This window comes from Gorilla gorilla, chromosome 22 (assembly GCF_029281585.2).
Source record: "Gorilla gorilla gorilla isolate KB3781 chromosome 22, NHGRI_mGorGor1-v2.1_pri, whole genome shotgun sequence".
NCBI classification, from domain to species: Eukaryota; Metazoa; Chordata; class Mammalia; order Primates; family Hominidae; genus Gorilla; species Gorilla gorilla.
The window spans coordinates 31,067,053-31,092,708 of NC_073246.2; the positions used below are offsets into that span (position 1 = coordinate 31,067,053).

The 25,656-nt window shown below is 39.3% G+C and overlaps 1 protein-coding gene and 1 non-coding gene across 5 annotated transcripts in view; one reads left to right on the forward strand and one right to left on the reverse strand.

The window, feature by feature from the left end:
• MAP3K7CL (MAP3K7 C-terminal like) overlaps positions 1–18,189 on the forward strand; it is a 48,335-nt gene extending 30,146 nt beyond the window's left edge. For 3 of the 4 annotated variants that reach the window (XM_063702742.1, XM_063702745.1, XM_063702744.1), the window contains 2 exons: positions 2,243–2,358; positions 17,014–18,189. In XM_063702742.1, the coding sequence (XP_063558812.1) occupies positions 2,243–2,358; positions 17,014–17,194 (297 nt within the window). In that variant the 3' untranslated portion in view covers positions 17,195–18,189. The remainder of the gene's footprint in view (positions 1–2,242; positions 2,359–17,013) is intronic. The other variant, XM_063702743.1, reaches the window with a different exon arrangement.
• A 4,567-nt stretch (positions 18,190–22,756) lies between these two features.
• On the reverse strand, positions 22,757–22,971 carry LOC115931870 (small nucleolar RNA U3). The gene has a single exon (XR_004068298.2). It is a non-coding gene; the product is annotated as a small nucleolar RNA U3 (small nucleolar RNA).
• Between the last annotated feature and the right edge of the window lie 2,685 nt (positions 22,972–25,656).

Genomic DNA, 25,656 nt, shown 5'->3' on the forward strand with positions numbered 1-25,656 from the left:
CAACATCTTGAATTTCCCACAATTAAGAGGTGCCAGTAATAAAAAAAGAACAAATGACAACATTTCCCACTTAGTAAAAATCATTACAGGTGGCAAGCTGGGGATGAGGCAGGGAAGGCCTCTCCCTTCTTAAGAAAGTTATTAATGTACTTTTCAGTTTTCCTTTTAAATTACAGCAGCAAAAGACATATCTCCCTTTACACGGCTGCTCTCTATGTTCTCTTAAAGTTGTGAATCCTTTATGCAGAGTTCTAGAACTTTTTCGCTGCCACATAGTTAACTGTGCTGAATTCATGGTTCAGGTACCTACACGTACTGAGCTCTTGTTTCAACTGAGTATAGCCTGTGTGGTGTTTGTAAGGACAGGATCTGATGTGTAGAGTCTTAGGGCCTTCCAGGAGGCAAATCCTTTCACAGGGCACAGATGATTTAACAGCTTGGCTCTGGTGCCCAGAATAAATTGCTTTCATTCCCCTTACTGTTATACCTGGTAAGTTGCCAGTGTAACAGGTGAAAATTGATGAGTGGGTAGCGATTTCTGGGGCACAGACTGGAGGAGCCAGGAGTTCTGAATTCCTTTGGCAACAGCTTTATCTCATGGGGCGAGTTATACTGTAGTACTACTGTGCATTATTTTTCAATTTAATCCCGTATAGAAAGGGATAATGGTTCCAACAGGCTGAGTTTATGCTGTGAATGTGTTCATGGGCAGTAGAGAAAGATGCTACCTAATATGATTATTATTAGATTTTCCATGAACTAGGACATAACAGATGTTCCACGTGAAGGTAAATTTGATCTAAATCTATTTAGAATTTTATTTCCTTTAAACATCTCTACCCAGAGGCCTCATGATAAATAGGGAAGGTCATCTTATCTATCAATCAGACAGTAAACTTTATTGAATTTCTATTACATCATGGGAGGGATCACAGAAATAAATATGACACCCATAGAAATCTGTGTCCTTGAAGAATATAATGAGAGGAACAAATAGTAAAAAATTCATTAGTTCTCAATTTCCTAATATAAAATTAGTGACAATATGACCTTGTCAGATACATAGTTTATATATAGAGAGAGACCATTGTGAAGAAAGGATAAGATTGAAGAGCCTATTTCACAATAAACTGATATTTCTCCGATTTTATATACTTTTTTCTATATATAATTGAAAAGGGTGATTTAAAAAAAAAACTCTTAACTAGTATTCCTAAAAGTAGTACTTTTTTTTTTTTTTTTTTGAGATGGAGTCTCACTCTGTCACCCAGGCTGGAGTACAGTGGCATGATCTCGGCTCACTGCAACCTCCACCTCCTGGGTTCAAGCGATTCTCCTGCCTCAGTCTCCTAAGTAGCTGGGACTACAGGTGGGCCCCGCCATGCCTGGCATATTTTTGTATTTTTAGTAGAGATGGGTTTTCATCACGTTGACCAGGCTGGTCTCGAATGCCTGGCCTCAAGTGATCCACCTGGCCTAAAAGTAGTACTTCTAATCACGCATTGCTAAACAAGAAATTAGAAAAATAAACTTGGGGAAAACTCGTTCTTTAAAAATAATTCCTAGAAGTAGGGTTTTCACCATGTTGCGGTCAGAAAGGCTTGCCACGCTGGCCTTTGCTTCTTTCATGGATGGGAGAAAAAGAGAAACATGAATCTTATAGGGATGGTTTTTTTTTAGGGGGAGGGGGATCCGGCCTTTCTTACAGGTTGGTTAATCCTTGCAAGCATTATTTCTGGCTCAGCATCTTTCTTTAGCCCAGATGCATTTCTCAGAAGAGAGCTTTTCTTCTCTACTCTGCAAGATGAGCTCCTGGCTACAGAAACAGAAAGCAAGGGATAATTGAAACAGACAACTGAACTATTTCCCCACCACTGCTCTTCTCTAAAGTAAAGTCTAAGATTTCCAGGGAGTACTGTAGAATCCTTGGGAGACTTATTTTTACTCCATCACAAGGCAGGTAACTGACATGTAATGGATTTCAGGGCTCTGGCTCAGGCCTGAGATGCCCATGAATGACACTGGGAGATGAATGTGGAGACTATCTGTCCACCTCTCTATTTTCAGTCAAATAGAATCAGCTGAACTCTGTTGAATGTTGACTGACAATGCTGTTCTCACGTTAAAAAGAAAAAAAAGAAGAAGAAAAAACCTTTGTTTAAAGAACATCAGCGGAGCAAAATGGTTGGTAATTTATCCTGATGCAAAGAAATGGACTAATTTCTTCTTCTTGTTTGTGAAGCCCCTGCCACCTTGTCATGACTCTGAGGAATCCATGGAGGTGTTCAAACAGCACTGCCAAATAGCAGAAGAATACCATGAGGTCAAAAAGGAAATCGCCCTGCTTGAGCAAAGGAAGTAAGTACCTACCCCCCTCACTCTACATCTGAGCACTGCCTACTGGGCAAGGACCAGGGGCAGTGGGCAGGGGACAGGCTGAGTGTAAGGATGACAGGGAGGCAAGGGGGTTACAGCAATGATTCAAGTGGTGCTATTGGAGATTAAGTGCTTTACTTTATGGAGTAGCAAAAGGAATACCAGGAATGCTTCCTACTCAAAACTTAATTTTTTAAATAAGACATTTTAGTTCATGAAATTAAAAATGCCAAAATACCACCCAAAACCACACTATGTTTTCCGTAAATGTGCCCAGAGGCTGCAGAGCACTGTGGCTTGGTGTGAATTTTAATTTCTGCTTAAATGATGGCATTCCCACATCACGTGAAGAAGCCACTGGGATAGCTCTTCAAAATAATGTAAACGTTTTCGTTGACTGACTACATTTTATAGTAGGGTAAGTTTTTATCTTGATAGCTTTTATTACTATTACAGTTCTGCTATAGGGAATTATACAGTTCTATTAATTAAAGCATTCTGATTTTACTCACTCATAACTTTTTGTTTCTGGATCCTTCTTTTTAATTGCACTTGATTCCGCCAGTGCCTACCCCAGTGAATCCCATTCTTTTATACTTGCAAAGCTTCAGAGTAGACACCTTTCCTTCACAGTACTAGCCGGCTGGGATTTCCCATTTATTAACGAGATATCTTGATTACTAGGATCTTTTGATTAGATCTCCTTTTGATTACATCTCCTACTAGGTGGTAAGTGCCATAAAAGCACTGATAGTCAGGTGTTGTCACCATCAGATTCCTGGAGCCTGGTATGATATGTGGCACCTAGAGGCTGAGTAAATTATTGTTGATGTGTGAAACAGAACACAAACATATTGTGATTCTTTATTTCTTATATATCACGTGTCACCCTAATAAAAGGAAGGGGAGAAGAAATAAACATGCTACCGTGCTCAGCTAATTAAAAAATATTTTGTGGGGGCCGGGCGCAGTGGCCCACACCTATAATCCCAGCACTTTAGGAGGCCGAGGCGGGTAGATCACCTGAGGTCAGGATTTGAGAACAGCCTGGCCAACATGGTGAAACCCTGTCTCTACTAAAAATACAAAAATTAGCCGGGTGTGGTGGCGGGCACCTGTAATCCCAGCTACAGGAGGCTGAGGCAGGAGAATCGCTTGAACCTGGGAGGCAGAGGTTGCAGTGAGCTGAGATCACGTGCCACTATACTTCAGCCTGGGCAACAGAGTGAGACTCTATCTCAAAAAAAAACAATTTTTTTTTTTACAGATGGGATCTTGTTATCTTGCCCAGGCTTGTCTCAAACTTCTGACCTCAAGCAATCCTCCAACCTTGGCCTCCCAAAGTGCTGGTATTACAGAGTCAATATCAGCAATAAAGGGCTGCTAAGATGAATTGTTAAATTAGGAAATATGATTATATCTTATATTTATAAATACATGAGGTTGGTTTTCCAAGGGTTATTAATGATTATTATTTTCATTAATATAGATATGAAATTTCATAAAGGAATTGAAGATTATTAATAATGTGACCAGTATTGAAGTCAAAGGAAGATTTATATGATCAGTAGCCTGTGAATAAATGTATCTTCTGGTGTGTGTATGTGAAGTGTGGTGGTATAATAAAAATACACACACACACAAAATTTAATTTTTACAAAAAGCGAATGAAATATATTTTGTGTTGAGAAGTTTGTGAAATCCTTACAATTTTTTTGAGACTCCCAGAATGGTGGTCGGACAGTATAGCATGATGGTGGACAGTATGGGTTTTGGGGCCAGACTTCTGCAAAACCTCAGTTAGTACCTTACAAACCCTTCCTTCCTTGCTTGGTTTGCCATGCTTCAAACATAAAATTGTATCTAGACTTTTGGCTGCAGAGGATTAAAAGATGTTTATTAGGAGGTCACAAATACAACTTTTCTCTTCCATGTCTGACTATTTTCTTTTTGTTCTAAGAGTTTTGATAAAGTTGCTTGGAATACTCAGATTGCATGATTACACACGGTTGGAGTCCTACAAAAAATTTCATGAAGGAATTGAGGATTATTAATCATGTGATCCATATTGAAGTCAAAGAAGATCTATATGATGAATAGCCTGTAAATGTATCTTCTGGTGTGTGTGTGTGAAGTGTGGTGGTATGATAGAAAAATCCTCAGTAATTATGTCTCTATTTATAAACTCTTCAGACTGAAGGTACTGGAGGACTTTGTTATTTAAATTAAATTTATGTGTAGCTTTTTTTTTTTTTTGGAAATGCAATACTCATCCCCTAAATTACATGTTCTGTGAGTTTTTTTATGTTGCATTAAAAAAAATATGGTAGGGGCCAGACGCAGTGTCTCACACCTGTAATTTCAGCACTTTGGGAGGCCGAGGCAGGCAGATCACCTGAGGTCAGGAGTTCGAGACCAGCCTGGCCAACATGGCAAAACCCTGTCTCTACTAAAAAATACAAAAATTAGCCTGGTGTAGTGGTGGGCGCATGTAATCCCAGCTACTCGGGAGGCTGAGGCAGGAGAATCGCTTGAACCCAGGAGGTGAAGGTTACAGGGAGCTAAGATCGTGCCATTGCACTCCAGCCTGGGCAACAAGAGCAAAACTCTGTCTCAAAAAAAAAAAAAAATGATATGGTAGGATAATGACATGAGAGTGACTCCTATCTAATGTTTGAAACATATCCTTACTGTTTGCATTGAAAGCAATGATAACTCTGGGTACCACTACAACAATATTAAAATGAAAAAAGGGGCCAGGCGCAGAGGCTCACGCCTGTAATCCCAGCACTTTGGGAGGAAAGGCAGGCGGATCACCTGAGGTCAGGAGTTCGAGACTAGCCTGGCCAACATGGCAAAGCCCTGTCTCTACTAAAAATACAGAAAAATTAGTCGGGAGTGGTAGATAGCACGTGCCTGTAATCCCAGCTACTCAGGAGGCTGAGTGACGAGAATTGCTTGAACCCAGTAGGCGGAGGTTGCAGTCAGCCAAGATCACGCCACTGCATTCCAGCCTGGGTGACGGAGTGAGACTCTGTCTCAAAAAAATAAAAATAAAAAATAAAAAAAGGAAAAGTCAACTTCTAGAAGTAACATGGCTAGCAGGCTAGTGGAGGTATTTTATACAACCTTCCAGACCACATACAAGTGGGCCGGACCCCCTCCTTAATTACTTATATGCCTGTGTGTGTTTCTGCAGAACTCATCTTGTTTCCTTCCCCAAAGTACTTGAAGTGTCTCCCTAAATAATTGGCTAGATGTAGGGCCAAGGCCAAATTCTTTCATTATGTATATATATTTTCTTTTTCGTAAAGTCTCAAGTTCCTTTTTCTTCATTCTCACTTCTACCATTTGGGCTTGGGACTTATTACTTGAGATCTTGGTTGATGCAATATTGTAACTAGTTTCCCTGCCTAGGGTTTCTTTTTGCTAGAAAATGACAGCCAGTTCTTGGCATAGATTTCAAGACCTACTTGGGGATGCCTTGGAACCTCTGTAGAACTTCCAATCTCATCCCTCAACTTCAGCTACATTGGCCTCCTCCCTTCTCCCGGGGCAGGAGGTGGGTCCTCCAGTCACTGAGCCCCTGTTCACACCAAGCTCTTGGCCTAACAGGCCCCTTTCTTCCTTTTTTTTTTTTTTTGAGACAAAGTCTTGCCCTGTCACCCAGGCTGGAGTGCAGTGATGCAATCATAGCTCACTGCAGCCTCAACCCCCTGAGCTCAAGCAACTCTCCCACCTCAGCCTCTTGAATAGCTGGGACCACAGGTGCATGCCAGCATGCCCAGTTAATTAAAAAAAATTTTTTAAAGAGATGGCATCTTGCTATGTTGCCCAGGCTGGTCTCAAACTCCTGACCTACAGCAATCCTTCCACCTCAGCCGCCCAAAGTGCTGGTATTACAGAGTCAATATCAGCAATAAAGGACTGCTAGGAGGAAAATTGCTCGAACTCGGGAGGTGGAGGTTGCAGTGAGCCTAGATCACACCATTGCACTCCAGCCCAGGTGACAGTGTGAGACTCCATTTAAAAAAAAAAAGAAAAACTGCTAGGATACATTGTTAAATTGGGAAATATGGTAATATCTTATATTTATAAATACATGAGCTTGGTTTTCCAAGGATTGTTAATGATCGTTATTTTCATTAAGACTTTACTGAAGTGGAAATTCATTTGCAACATGTCTTTTCCCAAACAGTCTTTATTTTCAAGCAAGATATATTGGGCCAAGTGAATTTGACCCAAGTAGTTAGCTCTCCGTTTTTTGATGATTCTGTTGAGAATTTCTTTCTCATTATTTCATAAAGTGTAGCTGATTATGTTGCCTCTAGCTTGGCTGGCGTAAGCTAGATGCAAAGAGAGACGCTAACTAAGGTATTTTAAAAGACAGTTTTTCTTTATTGGAGTCGTTCAGACACTGCTTAAGGTTTGAACTCCAAACTGAACTTCTCTCTCATCTCCAGAGGAGGTCTCCCTGGATCAAGTTTGGGAGAATTTGTCTCAAGAGGCGTGATGAGAAGAGTTGCTGAAACTGTTATTTTAAATCATATCTGTTGGATGGAGAAAGAGAGTCAAACATTTTCTAGGATTATAAACTCAGCATTGGCTGAATCCAATTTAAAGAATCACTTCTGGCTTATGACCAATGATGTACGAGAGGTTTGTTATATTTTTACTGATTTTTTTTCTTCTCCATGTGAAAAAGGTGGGAAGGACTTTCTTGAAAGCTTTGAAAAATTACCAAGAATTCTGATATCTTTAAAGAACTGCTATCATTTTAATCTAATTCTTTCTAGGCCTTTTGCATGTGAATAGACATTTTAATATAATTGCATGTACAGTAACGTGGAATGTATAACATGATTTTTTCCATAAATATTATAAGCATTTTTCTACAACATACCTAGCTTTTTGTGTATGTAATATGAAAGTCATTGAAATGAGATATAGACATTTTATGGCTTTTGAAATCTATCACCAAATTTAGAAAAAATAAAATAAAAAAATGAAATCTATTACCAAATTGTTTGACAGAAATTTTTAAAAGTATATTGTTAAACTACAATCAACTGTAAAGTTTGCTTTGTTCCAGATAAAGCATTTTATCTCATCCAGTAGAGAAACCACTTATTTATTTTTTTGGTATGAAATATTGTATTGGGTACTTTGGTGTTTAGAAGATTAACTTAAACGTCAGAAAAATAGACAGACTCTTGGAAAAGTCAGATTGAAGAATATTTTATTTATTCATTTTAATTTTTATTTTTTAATTTCAATATGTTTTTGGGGCACAGGTGGTGCTTGGTTACATGAATAAGTTCTTTAGTGATGATTTCTGAGATTTTGGTACACCTGTCACCCAAGCAGGGTACACTGTACACAATGTATATTCTTTTATTCCTCACCCCTCTCCCACCCTTTCCTGAGTCCCCAAAGTCCATTGTATTATCCTTATGTCTTTGCATCCTCATGTTATATATATTTTTATAAACAATTTTATTTTATTTTATTTTTCTGAGACAGTCTTGCTCAGTCGCCCAGGCTGGAGTGCAGCAGTGCGATCTTGGCTCACTGCAACCTCTGCCTCCCAGGTTCAAGCGATCCTCCCACCTCAGCTCCCCGAGTAGCTGGGATTACAGGTGTGTGCCACCACTCTGGGCTAATTGTTATATTTTTAGTAGAGTCAGGGTTTCACCATGTTGGCCAGGCTGGTCTCAAACTCCTGGCCTCAAGTGATCGGCCTGCTAAAGTGCTGGGATTACAGGCATGAGCCATGCACCTGGCCAGTTTTATTTGTTTTTAATTGACATGTAGTAATTGTACTTAGTTATGGGGTCTAGTGTAATGTTTTCATACATGGACACATTGTGTAATGATCAAATCAGTGTAATTAGCATATTCATCTCCTCAAACATTTGTCATATCTTTGTGGTGAGAACATTCAAAATCCTCTCTTTTAGCTATTTTTAAGTGTACATCATTGTTAACTACAGTCACCCTACTGTGCAGGAGAACACCAGAAGTTATTCCTCCTGTCTAACTGTAACTATGTACTCATTGAATAACCCCTGCCCATACCCCTCTTCCTACCACCCTCCCCAACCTCTGGTAATCACTATTCTACTCTCTACATCAATGAGATCAACTTTCTTAGATTCCACATAGGAGCGCGATTGTGTGGTCTTTGTCCTTCTGTGCCTCACTTTATTTCATTTAACATCATGTCCTCCAGGTTCATCCATGTTGTTGCAAATGACAGGATTTCATTTTTTAAAATGGCTGAATAGTATTCCATTGTATAGATATATCACATTAAAAAATCTATTCTTCTGCTGATGGACACTTGGACACGTAGGTTGATCCTATACCCTGGCTATTGCAATTCGGTGGTTTTCAGTATCTTCACAGAGTTGTGCAACCATCACCAACTTTACATTTCCTTCACCCCAGAAATAAATCTGGCACCCTTTGGCAGTTACGCCCCACTGACCCTTGACTTCTGGACTTTGGCAACCAATAATCTACTTTCTGTCTCTATGGATTTGCTTATTCTGGACATTTCATACAAATGGAATCATATAATATGTAATCTTTTGTGATTGGCTTTTTTCACTTAGTATAATGTTTTTAAGGTTCACCCACTTTGTATCATGCATAAGTACTTCATTCTTTTTATTGCTGAATAATATCCCATTGTATGAATATATAATATTTTATCCTTTCATAGGCTAATGGACATTTAATCGGTTGTTTGCACTTCTTGGCTATTGTGAATAATGCTGCTATAAACATTTGTGTACAATTTTTGAGGTAGACCTATGTTTTCAATTCTCTTGAGTAGGTTCCTAGCAGTAGAATTGTTGGCTCATATTATAACTCAATGTGTAACCTTTTGAGGAACTGCCAGATTGTTTTCAAACGGGTTGACATTTTATATTCTTGCCAGCAGTGTATCAAGGTTCCAATTTTTCCACATCTTTGCCAACACTTCTTGTGCCTTTTAGATTCTAGCCATCTCTAGTGGGTGTGAAACAATGTGTCATTGTGGTTTTGATTTACAGTTCTCTGATGGCTAATGATGTTACACAGGTTCTCCTGTGCTTCATTGGCCATTTCTATGTTTTCTTGGAGAAATATCTCAAAGATCTTTTGCCCATTTTTTAATTTGGTTGTCTTTTTGTTTCTGAGGTGAAAAATGTTACATAATTTTAGTGTGTTCAGGCAAAACATCAGAAAGGGGTTTTCATATGAGGCTATCAAAATCAATGTGAGACTTATATTCTCATGTCTTTTTAAAATGTATAAAATGATGATTGGGGAGTAACATCTCATCTAGGGGAACATATCAGGATGGGGCAAAAGGGTGCATATGTAATTTGCAAAGGCATAAATTAAAATTAGTGCAATTTTGATTTGTTTTTAGTCATCATATTTATTCTGAGATTTCTAATAACAGGAGATTTTAAGGTTTTTTTTTTATGTTTAACCAGAAGGATTTATTTCTTTAGGATATTCCCAAAGGCAGAGGCTTTTAAACTGTGTTCTGAGGAGTCTCTCACAGATTCGGGAGGGAGAGGGTGTCAGGCAGGGGACTGTACCAAGATCAACCAGAGAAGGACCAATTTTTTTTTTTTTTTTTTTTGAGATAGAGTCTTGCTCTGTCACCCAGGCTGGAATGCAGTGGCGCGATCTCAGCTCACTGCAAGCTCCATCTCCCCGGTTCACGCCATTCTCCTGCCTCAGCCTCCCACATAGCTGGGACTACAGGTGCCCGCCACCATGCCCAGCTAATTTTTTGTATTTTTAGTAGAGATGGGGTTTCACCATGTTAGCCAGAATGGTCTTGATCTCCTGACCTCGTGATCTGCCCACCTGGCCTCCCAAAGTGCTGGAATTACAGTTGTGAACCACCACGCCCGGCAGAGAAGGACCAATTTTATCCATTTTATTTGCATCCCTTCAGGGTATGACTTTCTTTGAAAAAGGATTCCACAGCAGGGTAACACTGAAAACCAAACCTCACTTTTATATACCTAAGATATTTTTCTTAAATATTTACTCAGCCTCCAGAAATTACATTTTCATTAACATAAATACACAGTAAATGGAGATATTTCTCCACAAGTGTTTGCAGGATATATAGTAATGTGGGGAAAAGTTCTATCTTCTCTTTCCTATGATGTCTGATATGAGTAAGATGCCTTCTGGGTAAGATATGAGATTTGAGTTCATTTTCCAGCTGTGGAGATGCACTTCCCAAGACTGACTTGGCTAGCAAGAATAGAAGACGGTGCCTGGCTTGTAACAGACTTTCAATAAATACTTGCTGAGCAAATGAGTAGAAGAGCAAAGGCCTGCCTCAGTTCTTTACTTTGTTTGTGGAGACAGAGATGTAGCCAAAGGTATTCTTTCATTTTAGTATTTAGGTTTTTGTGAAATTTCAATATCCCAGATGCCATCAGGCTGTGAATTTAAGCTGTTAATGCCCCAGTCACAATGATTTGGGTATTTTACACCACATAATTAGGTGCAGCCCAGTCATTTAATGGGAACTTCATTCCCAAGTATTTCTACACCTAATTGTCTGCCCGAAACTGTATTAAATTTATGCCTAGTGTTCCATTATTGGAACACTAAATGTGGGAGTTATTTATATCCTACTGCTCAAGGTCATTGCCAAGATCTGATTTTTCAAATTCAAAAAATTGCAACCTCAGGCGTTAAGTGGGTTGAAAGGGACAGCATATTTACTCTTCTCAGTGAGAGCTCTTTTAAGTAGGTTTCTCTTGCTGAGGAAAGAGGCTCCAATCCAATCTCTGGGGAAGCAGAGTGAAGAAACCTTTTGCCGTTCACTTTCTTCCTGTCCCAGGATTAATTCTTGTCAGGTTGATTGATAGTGGGAATCTCCACTTCCTTTAGGTGGTGGTTCTTAACCGGAAAATTCTCCACACCTGCCCAACCCTACATTGGCAATACTTAAGAGACATTTTTGGTTGGTGAGTGTAGGTTTGCTATTGACATCTAGTGAGTGAGGCCAAGGTTGCTGCTAGACTTCCTACAACGCCAATGTATAGACAGTGCCCAACGACAAAGAATTGCCTGGCCCACAATGTCAGTTGTACCAAGGATGAGAAATCCTGCTTTGGAGCAAGTCTGACTTCCTCCTGCACGGGTGCAGTGTTGCCCTTTGCTTCCCAATAGATATTAGTACATTCGTTCATGCATTAAGCATTTGTACGGCTTCAACAACATAGTCTAGACTGAGCATTGGAAATCTCAGTTCAGTATCATTTATTATTCCTCCACCTGGATAAAATGAAGGTAGACTTTGACATCCTTTCTGTCATCTTGAGGCATTGACTCCTTCTGTCCTGTGTATGAATGCTTTTACCTGGACATAAGTCTCTCAAGATCCACCAACAATACAGTCTAAATCCCTATTTAAAAGTAAAATTCTCCCTATGATAAAGGTATTTTATTATATTATTTACCCAAATTCTTTAGCTCACTGGGGCCAAACTGCCTAGAATTTTGCCTTTCCCAAATAAAAGTCCTTAGTTAACTTTGAAAGGGCCAAGATCCCTTGTAGTGGTCTCCTCAGCACAGAGAAATATTTGTTCCAGTGATGGATCCATGTCTCAAACTCCTGCAATGTAAAGAATCTCCTTAATTTTGGAATTAATTTCCATAAAGTTTGAAAGTTTTCTTAACCAATTCACTTGGACTTTCCCTTCCCCTATTTGTTTAGTAACTAAAAACCTTTCCAGGCATGTGGCTTAGGATGGAGACAACAGATGAGCTATGGTGGACTCCAAAGTTATGACCTTTTAGGCTATTGAATGGCGTCATGTGGAAAGCTATGTTACAGATTCATGACTGCAGAAATAAGATCTCTCTAACTGTGGTCTTCTACCCCCATATTACATTACATTGAAGGAAACGATACAAATAGAACCAGTAAATCAAAGGCAGAACCACATTCTAGCCTATAATACATATTGATTTGTTCTTCAGATCATCTATTTATAAGATTGTTTTTGTAGCTTGATGTGCCAAGGTTTAATTATGAATTGCTAATGGATGAGCATAAATATGTCTATATAAATGGTCCTGGACAGGAAACAATAGACATTTTGACAGTTTTCATTGGATGTCTGTATAATTACTTATCAAATACATGACACTAATTTAGAAACATATCCGCTGAGTCTTCTGGGTTCCAGTAAAGAAGAAATTATTATTGACTTTCTCCAATGCAAGAAGATCAGACTAGATAATTTAGACTATTCTTTCAAATTGTAAAAATCTATGATTTTGTGATTTTTTATCTCTGACAATCAAAATTAATGACAGATAGCTTCGGGAGTTTTACATGAGGTTAGATATGGAGCCAGGGAAATAGCCATTGTTATCCCCATTACCACCACCTCCCAGACTGTGATTTGAAAGTAAAGTCCACCTAAATCGTTTATATGACACAAGTAATTTGAAGAGAAAAATAGAACAGGAATAGATGATCTGTTTGATGCATAGGGGATTTAAAGCATGTCTCTCTCTCTTTCTCTTTTTTTTTTCTTTTTTTTTGGGATGGAGTCTCACTCTGTCGCCCAGACGGGAGTGCAGTGACGTGATCTCGGCTCACTGCAGCTCCACCTCCCAGGTTCCAGCGATTCTCCTGCCTCAGCCTCCCGAGTAGCTGGGATTACAGGCACACACCACCATGCCTTGCTAATTTTTGTATTTTCAGTAGATACAGGGTTTCACCATGTTGGCCAGGCTGGTCTCAAACTCCTGACCTCAAGTGATCTGCCCGCCTCGGCCTCTCAAAGTGCTAGAATTACAGTTGTGAGCCTCTGTGTCTGCCTCTTTTTTTTTTTTTTAATTTATATAGGTTTTACTCATTAATGTTTAAAAATAATTACATGAGGAATTTTACTAATCAATATTTAATTATTGACATTTACTACCTAAGCTATACTTAGGGACACAAAACTCTAAACATTTAATCAGAAGATAGGCTTGATTTCTGGCTCTTTCTTATTAGCTGTGTGACTTTTTCCTTTAAATGGAGCACTTTCAGTTTCTATTTCCTCATTTTTAAAACATAAATTACTGTATCTCTGAGCTACCTTTTTCTTCAATTATTTATTCAGTAAGTATCTATTGTGAGCCTATTCTATTCTAAACAGCGTGGAAGATCCAAAAATCAGTAACAGCCCAAAGGAACTTTGTTTATATGCGTATCAGTGATGTACCTTATCTTCCAGTTTTGGACACTTTCTAACGTCTGGTTTTGCTCAGTGGACACCAAAGTGGGTATCCAAGGCAGGCCATTGGGTGCAGGAAGAAAATACTAGAACTTTTATCCTTATTTACTCCTTGTCTTTTTTTCAGGATAACTGCATTTTGATAGTTTCAAACTTAGAGAAAAATTGCAAAAGTAGTATAGAGAACTCCCAACTGGGCGTGGTGGTTCACGCCTGTAATCCCAGCACTTTGGGAGGCCGAGGCAGGAGGATCACCTGAGGTCAGAACCAGCTTAGCCAACATGGTGAAACCCCATCTCTACTAAAAATACAAAAATTAGCCAAGTGTGGCGGCACACACCTGTAGTCCCAGCTACTCGCGAGGCTGAGGCAGGAGAATCGCTTGATCCCAGGAGGCAGAGGTTGCAGTGAGCTGAGATCACGCCACCTCACTCCAGTCTGGGTGACAGAGTGAGACTCCATCTCAAAAAAAAAAAAAAAAACGACACTCCCATATATCCTTTACTGGATTCACCAGTTACTAAACTTTCCCCAGTTGTGCCTTATTCTTCCTCCCACGACAGTACTGGGGTTTTCTTTCTCTCATACACACACATATACATATATACATATGTGTATGTATATATGTGTGTAAATACATGTATGTATACATATGCATATATGTGTGTCATCATGCTCCACATTGCCCTAAACACTTCAGTAAGTATAGTCTAAAACAATAACATTCTCTCATTTAACCATGGTATAATAATTAAAATCAAGAAATTTAGCTTTGATATAGTATTATTATTTAATTCACAGTCCATATTCAAATTGCATCAATTTCCCAATAATGTTCTTCAAAACTATTTTTTTTTCAGTTCAGAATAGCACATTGCCTGTGTTGTCATTTTCTTTCTTTTTTTTTTTTTTTTTTTGGTTTCTTTAAATACGGAGGAGTTCTTAACATTTTTAAAGATATAGGTTAACAATTTTGTAGAATTTCCCTGAATTTGATTTTGTCTGTATGATTAGATATAGATTGTACATTTTTGGCAGGAATACCACAGAAATGATGTGTGTTTCACAGTGCATGTGATGTCCATTTATCTCATGACTAGCAGTGTCAACTTTGGTCATTTGGTGAAAGTGGCCTTCCAGTTTTCATCACACATTTCCCTTTTCAATTAAGTAATTTGTAGGAGACACTGAGGTTACGTAAATATTTTGTTCCTTATCAGACTTTCACCCCCCAGGTTTAGCATGCGGTCTTATCCTGTTACATATCCATATTTGGGTATGCTTTATAATGTATGTAATATATTGGCAGGTATATAATTTATGAATGAATATGCAGACATATGTAGAAGTAGTTTGGGTTTGTGTTCAATTTTTTTTAACCAATAGTATTATATAATAAAACATGTTTGGAGACCTAATTGAATGAGATGGTCAGGCTGTTTTCTAGCTCTGGACTATTGAAACATTACAGGTTGTGTTTTGATGAGCAACCCCCCCCTCCCCCCGCCCCTTGTTCCCAGTGGCCACAGGCTTATTTCCAATATAAACTTGAATATTATTGCTTTTCAGGAATATATGTATTTTCCTTTCTTTTTTCATATTATGTAGTGTCAGATCAGTATCTGATCAGTGGAAGAAGGAAGAGGAGAGGCTTTTAGAAATGTGGCCAACTGTAGTGATGAAAGAATGTAAGGAAGATAATATTTGCGTGTATTTTATGCTAAAGCAATGTTATTACTACTTTAAAACAAGGGTTCAAAACTGTTTCCTAGGAACACAACTGTAAAACATCAGGAGCTTTTCAGGGTAGGGGGAACCTAGGAGGAGAAGCCTTGGGACTGAGACTGGTGGCAGTGTGTCCTAAGCTTTGGTCATTTGGGTACAACATCTGTGAATGATCATGAAGTAACTTCCAGATACTTCCACATGTACATCATTATTGACTCAAACTTTTTTTGTAAGTCATCTTTATGTAGATCTTCTTTTAATTAGCCTCCTTTTAGGGCACAAGATCTTTGAAATCATGGGTTAGATGCGTTGGTTTATATTTAAAAATACACATTAATTTAATTCAAAAGTCTAATGAAGCTTTCAGTACAACCTACAATCATCTAATGCTAACACCAGCAGTACAAAGCCTTCCCTTTGGAAAGCTCATCTAGAAAACTATGTATCTGAAGGACATTTACCAACTGTTTTTTGCCCTACAGAGGAGGAAGAAATGTAAGGCAAAGGAGAATTCAGTTAGATTTTGTCTAGGTTAGGATTACCTGACCTCCATGATGGAGACAGACCTGGTATCCTTTGGGTTATAATGTTTATTAAATCTACACATAGACTGAAGATCTTTAGCTCATTATTTATTTCCTTTTTTGAGACAGGATCTCACTCTTTTGCCCAGGCTGGAGTGCAGTGGCACAATCATAGCTCACTGCAGCCTCAACCTCCCAGGCTCAAGTGATCCTCCTGCCACAGCCTCCCGAGTAGCTGGATCTGCAGTTGTCAGCCATCATACCCAGCTAATTTCCCAATTTTTTGTAGCAACGTTGTCTCGCTATGTTGCCGAGGATGGTCTCAAACTCCTGGACTCAAGCGATCCATTTGCCTAGGTATCCCAAAGTGCTGGGATTACAGACATGAACCACTGTGCCCAACCTTTAGCTCCTTATAATGTGTATTTAAATCAATGAATTATTTACAAATATTAACTAAGAACTGAGTTTCTTTAAAGTGTTGTCATTACAATTTTCCTACAGTAGCTTCAGCTTGCTTCCTCAATTCTGGAGTCACGCCAGCATCAAATGTGGACACATTGTTTTGTTAATTTGGGCTGCAATGTATATGTAAGGATTAGGGAAAGACATGCGAGGTAATATCTACAAGGACAGAGTTGGGATTCTGTAGTTCAAAGAAGTCTATTGGAGATTTGTTCAACTCAGATATAGGAAACAAAGGAAGATAACAACTGAATTTGGGGGACAAAGACTCAGCCAAGAGAAAACTATAGTTGTCCTCTCTACAAGACAATAGACAGCATCTTAAATTATGAAAAATTTTACACAGATATTTTTCTAAATTATTTTTACAATTTTCTGTATTTTTAAAATGATCATGTTTTTGACTACTAAAGAACCTATGGGACTTTTGGTGTATGGTTAGTATTTTGGAAGTGTCTAGTCGAGGTGCTAGAATAAAGGGATATAAAATTTGCAAAGCTGGACAAATAAAAGTCATTGGAGGCAAGTAGAGATGGGAAAAAATTCAGAACAGCAGAATGAATCATTCTACTTCCATCATGCTATTACTGAATAATTTAATTTGCTTGCATTGAATTCTGTGCTTCTTCCTGCCCTTTACCCCGAATCTTCAGGAAGGAGCTCATTGCCAAGTTAGATCAGGCAGAAAAGGAGAAGGTGGATGCTGCTGAGCTGGTTCGGGAATTCGAGGCTCTGACGGAGGAGAATCGGACGTTGAGGTTGGCCCAGTCTCAATGTGTGGAACAACTGGAGAAACTTCGAATACAGTATCAGAAGAGGCAGGGCTCGTCCTAACTTTAAATTTTTCAGTGTGAGCATACGAGGCTGATGACTGCCCTGTGCTGGCCAAAAGATTTGTATTTCAAATGAATAGTGAGTCAGATCTATTGCTTCTCTGTATTACCCACATGACAACGGTCTATAATGAGTTTACTGCTTGCCAGCTTCTAGCTTGAGAGAAGGGATATTTTAAATGAGATCATTAACGTGAAACTATTACTGGTATATGTTTTTGGAGATCAGAATTCTTTTCCAAAGATATATGTTTTTTTCTTTTTTAGGAAGATATGATCATGCTGTACAACAGGGTAGAAAATGATAAAAATAGACTATTGACTGACCCAGCTAAGAATCGTGGGCTGAGCAGAGTTAAACCATGCGACAAACCCATAACATGTTCACCGTAGTTTCACGTATGTGTATTTTTAAATTTCATGCCTTTAATATTTCAAATATGCTCAAATTTAAACTGTCAGAAACTTCTCTGCATGTATTTATATTTGCTAGAGTATAAACTTTTATACTCTGATTTTTATCCTTCAATGATTGATTATACTAAGAATAAATGGTCACATATCCTAAAAGCTTCTTCATGAAATTATTAGCAGAAACCATGTTTGTAACCAAAGCACATTTGCCAATGCTAACTGGCTGTTGTAATAATAAACAGATAAGGCTGCATGTGCTTCATGCCATGTGACCTCACAGTAAACATCTCTGCCTTTGCCTGTGTGTGTTCTGGGGGAGGGGGGACATGGAAAAATATTGTTTGGACATTACTTGGGTGAGTGCCCATGAAAACATCAGTGAACTTGTAACTATTGTTTTGTTTTGGATTTAAGGAGATGTTTTAGATCAGTAACAGCTAATAGGAATATGCGAGTAAATTCAGAATTGAAACAATTTCTCCTTGTTCTACCTATCACCACATTTTCTCAAATTGAACTCTTTGTTATATGTCCATTTCTATTCATGTAACTTCTTTTTCATTAAACATGGATCAAAACTGACAGTTTCTAGTTTGCTCCTTTCTTAACCTCCTTTGTGCTAGATGTTGGGATGACCTAGCCCTGGTCCGAAACTGGTTCTTAGCTGTATTTGCATGTGCCAAAAAAAAAGAAGTGAAGTCCCCTTTCTTTCTTTCTTTTTCTCTTTCTTTCTTTCTTCCTTTCTTTCCCTTTCTTTCTTTCTTTTTCTTTCTTTCTTTCTTTCTTTTTCTTTCTTTCTTTCTTTCTTTCTTTCTTTCTTCCTTTCTTTCCCTTTCTTTCTTTCTTTCTTTCTTTCTTTCTTTCTTTCTTTCTTTCTTTCTTCTTTCTCTCTTTCTTTCTTTTTTTCTTTTTTTTTTTTTTTGACAGAGCCTTGCTCCGTCACCCAGGCTGGAGTGCAGTGGCAAGATCTCAGCTCACTGCAACCTCTGCCTCCTGAGTTCAAGCAATTCTCCTGCCTCAGCCTCCCAATTAGCTGGGATTACGGGCGCCCATCACCACGCCTGGCTAATTTTTGTATTTTTAGTGGAGATGGGATTTCACCATGTTGGCCAGGCTGGTCTGGAACTCCTGACCTTGGGTGATCTGCCCATCTCGGCTTCCCAAAGTGCTGGGACTCCAGGCGTGAGCCACCACACCTGGCCTGAAGTCCCATTTCTTAGAAGACTGTGATTTCACATATAAACAACTCAAAACTTCAATATTGAATGTGATGCATTTGTATCTTGAGATATTTGCCCCAAAAACAGAAAAAAGGAATAATTCATTAAAACAAGATGACCTCAGATAAATGAGTGGTTTTCAAACAGGCATGATTTTGCTCCCAGGGGACCTTTGACAATGTCTGGAAATAGTTTTTGTTGCCACAGCTAGCATGAGGGAGTCCTACTTGTATCTAGAGGACTGAGTCCAGGATACTGCTAACCATCCTGCCCAGAACAGCACCTGCAACAGAGTTGTCCACCTCAGTGTGACAATATCACTGAGATTGATGTGCCCTGGGATAGACAAGTCTCTGGACAGTTTGGGCAAATGTGAAGGGAGGCATGGTGCAGGGCCACAGGTTTTTTTGCCACGTGATGCAGAGCTGGGAGGCCCTTATGCATGTTGATCTTCAATTTCCTCATTTGTGAAATGAAGCTTTTTGATAGACCTCAAAGTTTTCATGTTATGTGAGCCTATTCACCCTTAAGCTGCTTTAACATTTGACCGAAGGTGAACGTCTCTACTGTTCTGGAAGAACCTTCTGTTTCAGTAACCCACCTCCTCTTTTTAGTATAAGGCTAATAAACACCAGTATAAAGGAGGAATTGTTCACTAAGTTAATACAAATACAAAGTTAGCAGAATGGGAGGAAGAAAGGTAAGTTACTCATCTTTAAATATAAAGATTAGTTTTTGGACACTGCTCATCTGAAGACAGTTGCATATATTTACAAAATTCAAGCAGTCACAGTCCCTTCTAGAAAATGGGAAGCCGGGAAATACAGTTCCAAAATCTCTTTGCTTTACCAGAATGAAAATAATTTAACAAAGTAAAAGTATTTGAACACAACTATTATTACATTAAGGAGTCACTGATAGTTTTCTTATCTTTGCTGGTGTTAGCTTGACTTTTTACTATTTCCAAAAGATATATATTTGTGACTCAAAAGCAAGCATTTCCCTAGGTGTATATGTTGTAAGAAGACTTTTGTTCATTAGAACATGAAAATATTATCTACTTTTATAGCATGTCAGAGAAATCTTATGTGAGAAGGTAGAATTTCTTATATTATCTGTCTCATTTTTTTCAATAATTTGACAAATTTCCACCAATCTTATTTACCACTGCATATTATCTATATAATGACCATTTAAGAATTTTCTATCTTCAAATATATTTGCAATATTCTTGCTATTAGCAATAATGACAATATTATAGAGCATAAAAGTGAGCACAATATTATGGTGTTATTAGTACTATAGCATTAGGGTGAGGGTGCTTGCTTTAGAGATAGAATTAAAATAAAATGTAACTCACATTATATTCTGTAATTGCTCTACTAAAGAATTTGTCACTTATGGGCCATTTATTTTGTGTAGACATGAAAAGAATGTGGTTACACCTAGCTAGAAAATTTATAACCTTTGATATGGGCAGGGCATGTTTCTCTATCTCATCCTGGTACCTGAGTTTGAGTGTATGTTTAACTCAGTGCAAGTAAGGAGCTAAATAAAAGAGATCTGGAACTGAAATTCAATTCAACAAAAATTTATTATACACTTAGCTGGTGCAGGGCCGAGCAACAGCAATAGAAGATGCAAAAATGACAAAGATAATGTGGTCCTAGCACATTTAGGGATGGATTGCACTAGATTGCACTAGAGAATAGAGGCACAGGGAACTGATAGAAGGCTAACAGAAAAGCGTGTGCAAGGCAAGTCTAAGAGCAGCAGCAATTGAAAGAGAGTAACAGACTAAGAGGGATGGGAAAGACATAATGGGAAGTAGACTCCACAGGGCTTCAGATGGATTGCATGTGTGATTGAGGCAAGGAAGAGGAAGAGAAAGAACATTTAATGACCTCCTTCAGTGCCAGACTATACTAGGTGCTTTGTATAGGCTGTATTATTTTAAACACCTGAGAGACAGCTGTGATTATCCCTTTTCTCCAATGTTGTATAATTTGTAGAAAGTTCTCAGAGCTGGGATTCAAGTGCAAAGTTTCATTCATTCATTAATTCATATAGTCAATATTTATTGAATGTCCACACTCTGCCAGGCATCCTGGAAGATACCAGGGACACAAAAGTGAACACTAGAAACGAGGGTTCTATTGGGTTCTCAAGGAACCCTTAGTCTAGTAAGGGAGGTAAATATTTATCTAGATACCCAAATGGGATAGTTTTAAAACATATCAAAAAATTTCCATAAGAGGTAGAGCCTAATTTCTCTCCCATTTAGTGTGGGTTTGACTTAAAGACATGTTTTTAACAAATAGAGTCAAGCGGCAGTGACAACATCTGACTTCTAAGTCTAGGTCATGAAAGACATTGGAGCTTCCTTCCCACCTGCTGTCTCTTGAATCACTTGCCCTGGGGTGAGCCAGCTGCCACGGAGAAGCCCACAGGGTAAGGAACTGACACCTTCGGCCAACAGCCACGTAAGTGAACTTGGAAGCAGATCTGCCAGCCCCAGGCAAGACTTCAAACACTGCAGTCTGGCTGACATCTTGAGTGCAGCCTCATGAAAGTCTCTGAGTCAGAACCACCCAGCTGAACTGCCCCTGGTTCCCGATTCTCAGGAACTTTGAGGCAATAATACTGGTTTTAAGCTGCTAAGTTTGGGGTGATTTGTTTTGCAGCAATAAGTAATGAAGATAACCACATAAATGAGATAAGTGACAAAATGTAGTTGATGAATGCACCTTAAAAACAGAATCTTGCCGGGTGCGGTGGCTCACGCCTGTAATCCCAGCACTTTGGGAGGCTGAGGCGGGTGGATCACCTGAGATCAGGAGTTCAAGACCAGCCTGGCCAACATGGTGAAACCCTGTCTCTACTAAATATACAAAAATTAGCCGGGCGTGGTGGTGGGCACCTGTAATCCCAGCTACTCGGGAGGCTGAGGCAGGAGAATCGGTTGAATCCGGGAGGCAGAGTTTGCAGTGAGTGGAGATCACGCGATTGCACTCCAGCCTGGGCAACAAGAGTGAAACTTTGTCTCAAACAAACAAACAAACAAACACGGAATCTTACTGAGATAGGGAGTCTGGGATGGCTGCTTAATGTAGTGTCTACTGAGCTAAGATCTAATGGATGAGTAAGAACTAATGAGGCAAAGAAGGCAGGTGGAGGAAGACAACCTAGACAGAGTGAAAACACATGCAAAGGCCCTGTGGCATGCTCAAAGACCTGAAGAAAGGCCAGGATGGCTGAGCATGAAGGGGTAGGGAGAATATAGTATTAGGTAGTATAGTATAAGGTAAGGTTGTAGAATCGGGCAAGAACTTGAAGATCACGTTAAGAATGTTGGCCTAAAAGCAAAGAGAAGCCATTGGAGAATTTTAAGCATATTACAGGGGTAACATGTTTTTTGCTAGGATAGCATGTTTTTTAAGAGTTTTCTGGCTGGGTGCAGTGGCTCACACCTGTAATCCCAGCACTTCATGAGGCCAAGGCAGGCGGATCACCTGAGGTCAGGAGTTCGAGAACAGCCTGGCCAATGTGGTGAAACCTCATCTCTACTAAAAAAATAAATAAATAAAAAATGTAGCCGGGCATGGTGGTGTGCCTGTAATCCCAGCTACTTGGGAGACTGAGATGGGAGGATCACTTGAACCCAGAAGGTGGAGGTTGCTGTGAGCCGAGATCACGCCACTGCACTCCAGCCTGGGCGCGACAGAGTGAGACTCAGTCTCAAAAAAAAAAGAGTTTTCTAAGTTACCTAACTTAAGTTGCTTAGAGTGCTATATAGGGTTATTTATACTATACATATTTAGGTAGACAGATAGTAGAAAGATAATAGGGTTCTTTAGATGAGGTTGTTATACACATTTTACTTGCGATGTCCTCTGTGGTTGTTATTATTTTGTATTACAAGAAGGGAAACCCCTCAGATTGCACCCTCTCTCTCTTACTTTCCCAGAGGAAGAGCGGAACTGTTCTCAATGGCAAATGGAAGTTGCAGTGAAGCAGCACCCAGAGCCAGTGTCAGGCTCCCGAGAGAGCGCTGCACCGCCGCCTGTGGTTTCTGGTGCTGTACATGTTCGGAGAAACTTATCTGGTAGTGAGCTATAGAAACGATCCCTGCAAGTGTAGTCTTTATAAGGTCATTTTAATGACTATTTTTCTCCTCAGGAAATAGGTAAGCCCTCAGCAGTATCAAATAGCCTGGCAGAATAAAAGGCTGATTGAGTCGGCCTCCGCTGTGACCATTAACATATTTAATTTGGTGACACCAAATAATCCTGCCTTTTATGAAAATGTCTACAATCCGTCTTGTTTTTTACCACTTTAGAGTTGACAAACTCCATGTTGGAACAGAGTATTCTTAAACAGAACCCTTAAAACCATATTTTTCACCTCTCTGTTTTTATCTATCTATCTATCTATCTATCTATCTATCTATCTATCTATCTATCTATCTATTTATTGAGACAGGGTCTTGCTCTGTCACCCAGGCTGGAGTGCAGTCGTGTGATCACGGTTCTCTGCAGCCTCGATCTCCTGGGCTCTAGCTATCCTCCCAAGTAGCTCAGATTACAGGAATGCACCATGAGGCCCAGTTATTTTAAAAAATATTTTGTAGAGATGAGGGTCTCACTTGTTGGCCCAGGCTGGTCTTGAACTCCTGGGCTCAAGCAATCCTCCTGCCTTATCCTTCCAAAGTGCTGGAATTACAGGCATGAGCCACCACACCTGGTCTATTATTATTATTTTATTATTATTATTTTTTTTAATTTGAGATGGAGATGGAGTCTCTCTCTATTGCCCAGGCTGGATTGCACTGGTGCGTTCTCAGCTCACTGCAACCTCCCTCTCCCAGGTTCAAGCAATTCTCCTGTCTCAGCCTCCTGAGTAGCTGGGATTACAGACATATACCACCATGCCCGGTTAGTTTTTTGTATTTTTAGTAGAGACGGGGTTTCTCCATGTTGGTCAGGCTGGTCTCGAACTCCCGACCTCAGGTGATCCACCTGCCTCGGCCTCCCAAAGTGCTAGGATTACAGGTGTGAGCCACTGTGCCCAGCCCCTCTTATTTTTAAAGAATGAGAATAATCTGAACTGGGAATGCAGCTCACATCAAACATGAACATAGAAAGGGAAATGCACAAAGTGAGAGATGAAATCACTCACAAAGCTGATAGCATGAACTTCTAGATTCCCTGAATACCCTTCCAGTTCTAATTTCCTATGTTTTATTTCACTGGGAATATATTCCTTAATTTCTCATAATTACAAACAAATGCTCCCTAGAAGAAAAATTTATGCTTAAGAGAGTATTCGGTTCCAGTGTTAAAATCATATCCTTTCATTTTTCTCTGAAACTTTGAAAATGTCTCTGTTCAGTCCTTTGTGTGTACTTCTCAGGCAGTACTGAAGACAGAGAGATAAAAGGGGCGGTGCTGACACACGTAGATGACTGGGGCTCTGACAATGACCGTGAGCTGATGACCTGAGTCACACAAACTGGAAAACAAAGTTTTTCCCTAAGGAGTTGGATTTTTAAAAACTTTTTATTGGCTGCTTTTGGATTAAGGCGTTTAGGACCAGCATTATGAGCAGAAGGACTCAGTGTGTATGAAGAAGAAACCAAGTTTTTCTACAGCAGAAGAGGAGGAATTTGCCTTTGCAAAATGTTATACTGTTTTATCTGTTGCTGAACGTGTCTGGGCAGTGGCTGTTCTCCCAGGTCTGAGTCCTGAAAAGGGAAAGAGAAAGAGATTGTAGGACACGGTGAAATGATACACGAAACAGCGTTTCTCCAGCTTCTTATTTGCCTGCACATTTCTCATAAATGGAGTAAATGCTGAACAAGCTGACTTTCTCCCATCATTCCTGTAAATAAGGATATGACTCACAGACCTTGCAATCTCTAAAATGCCATAGATACTACAGTGATTTGATTATTTAAAAATAGCTGGGGAAAAAAACAGCAAGAAATTGGTCCTGGGTAAGTTAGGATGAATTCTTTTCTGTTTGTTTTTGTTTATCATTTAAATTGTTATTGTATCTCACCCTAAGTATTCTGACAACATCTAGTTTGCCAAACAAATCTTAGGGATTTATGAGTTCTGGAAACTAACAATATGAACGTGCTGGTCAGATCTCAGATCCCTGGCAAATAAACCCAAAAAACAAAAAACAAAAGACAACAAGACACAAGGTTCACCATGGAGTCACTGTGATCTGCGGGCAACTATGGATTTGGTTATATGATCTCCTTTTCTATAAAGTGGAGAGAGATAAGTGTTGACATCACTTAAATACGCTGAGCCCCACCCCCAAATAACACAAATGCTGGTAACAACAATAATTTATATTAAGCCTACTGAACGGCTTTTGTTGATCTTTAGCTAGCCTATCTAGAAATGGGAAATGAGTGACCTCTATTATTACTCAAGTGCTAAAACTCCCCAAGTAGGACTGTTTGCCAAAACTAGGAGTGAGTTTGAGATTCAGGATTAAGGTTCAAGTAGGGAATCTCCATTTACCCTGCATCTCAGTCTTACACTGTATTAGTCAGGGTCTTGGGAGGAAAGAGGAGCACACTTAAGAAGGCATGATAAAAAGAGAAAGTAATGAAGGGATTATTATAAAGTTAGAGGAAGAGTTAAGGGAAATAAGAAGGGTTGATGAGGTCCTTGGGGTGGCTGCTTCAGGGAAGTCTTCTCTAGGCTTTCAAGGGCAAGCAAAGGACCACTGACATTCCTCACAAACTTGCACTTTAATGAGGGAGCTGGGCCACAGCTGACCTAGGGCTTAGCAGAAAATCTCTCTCTCCTTC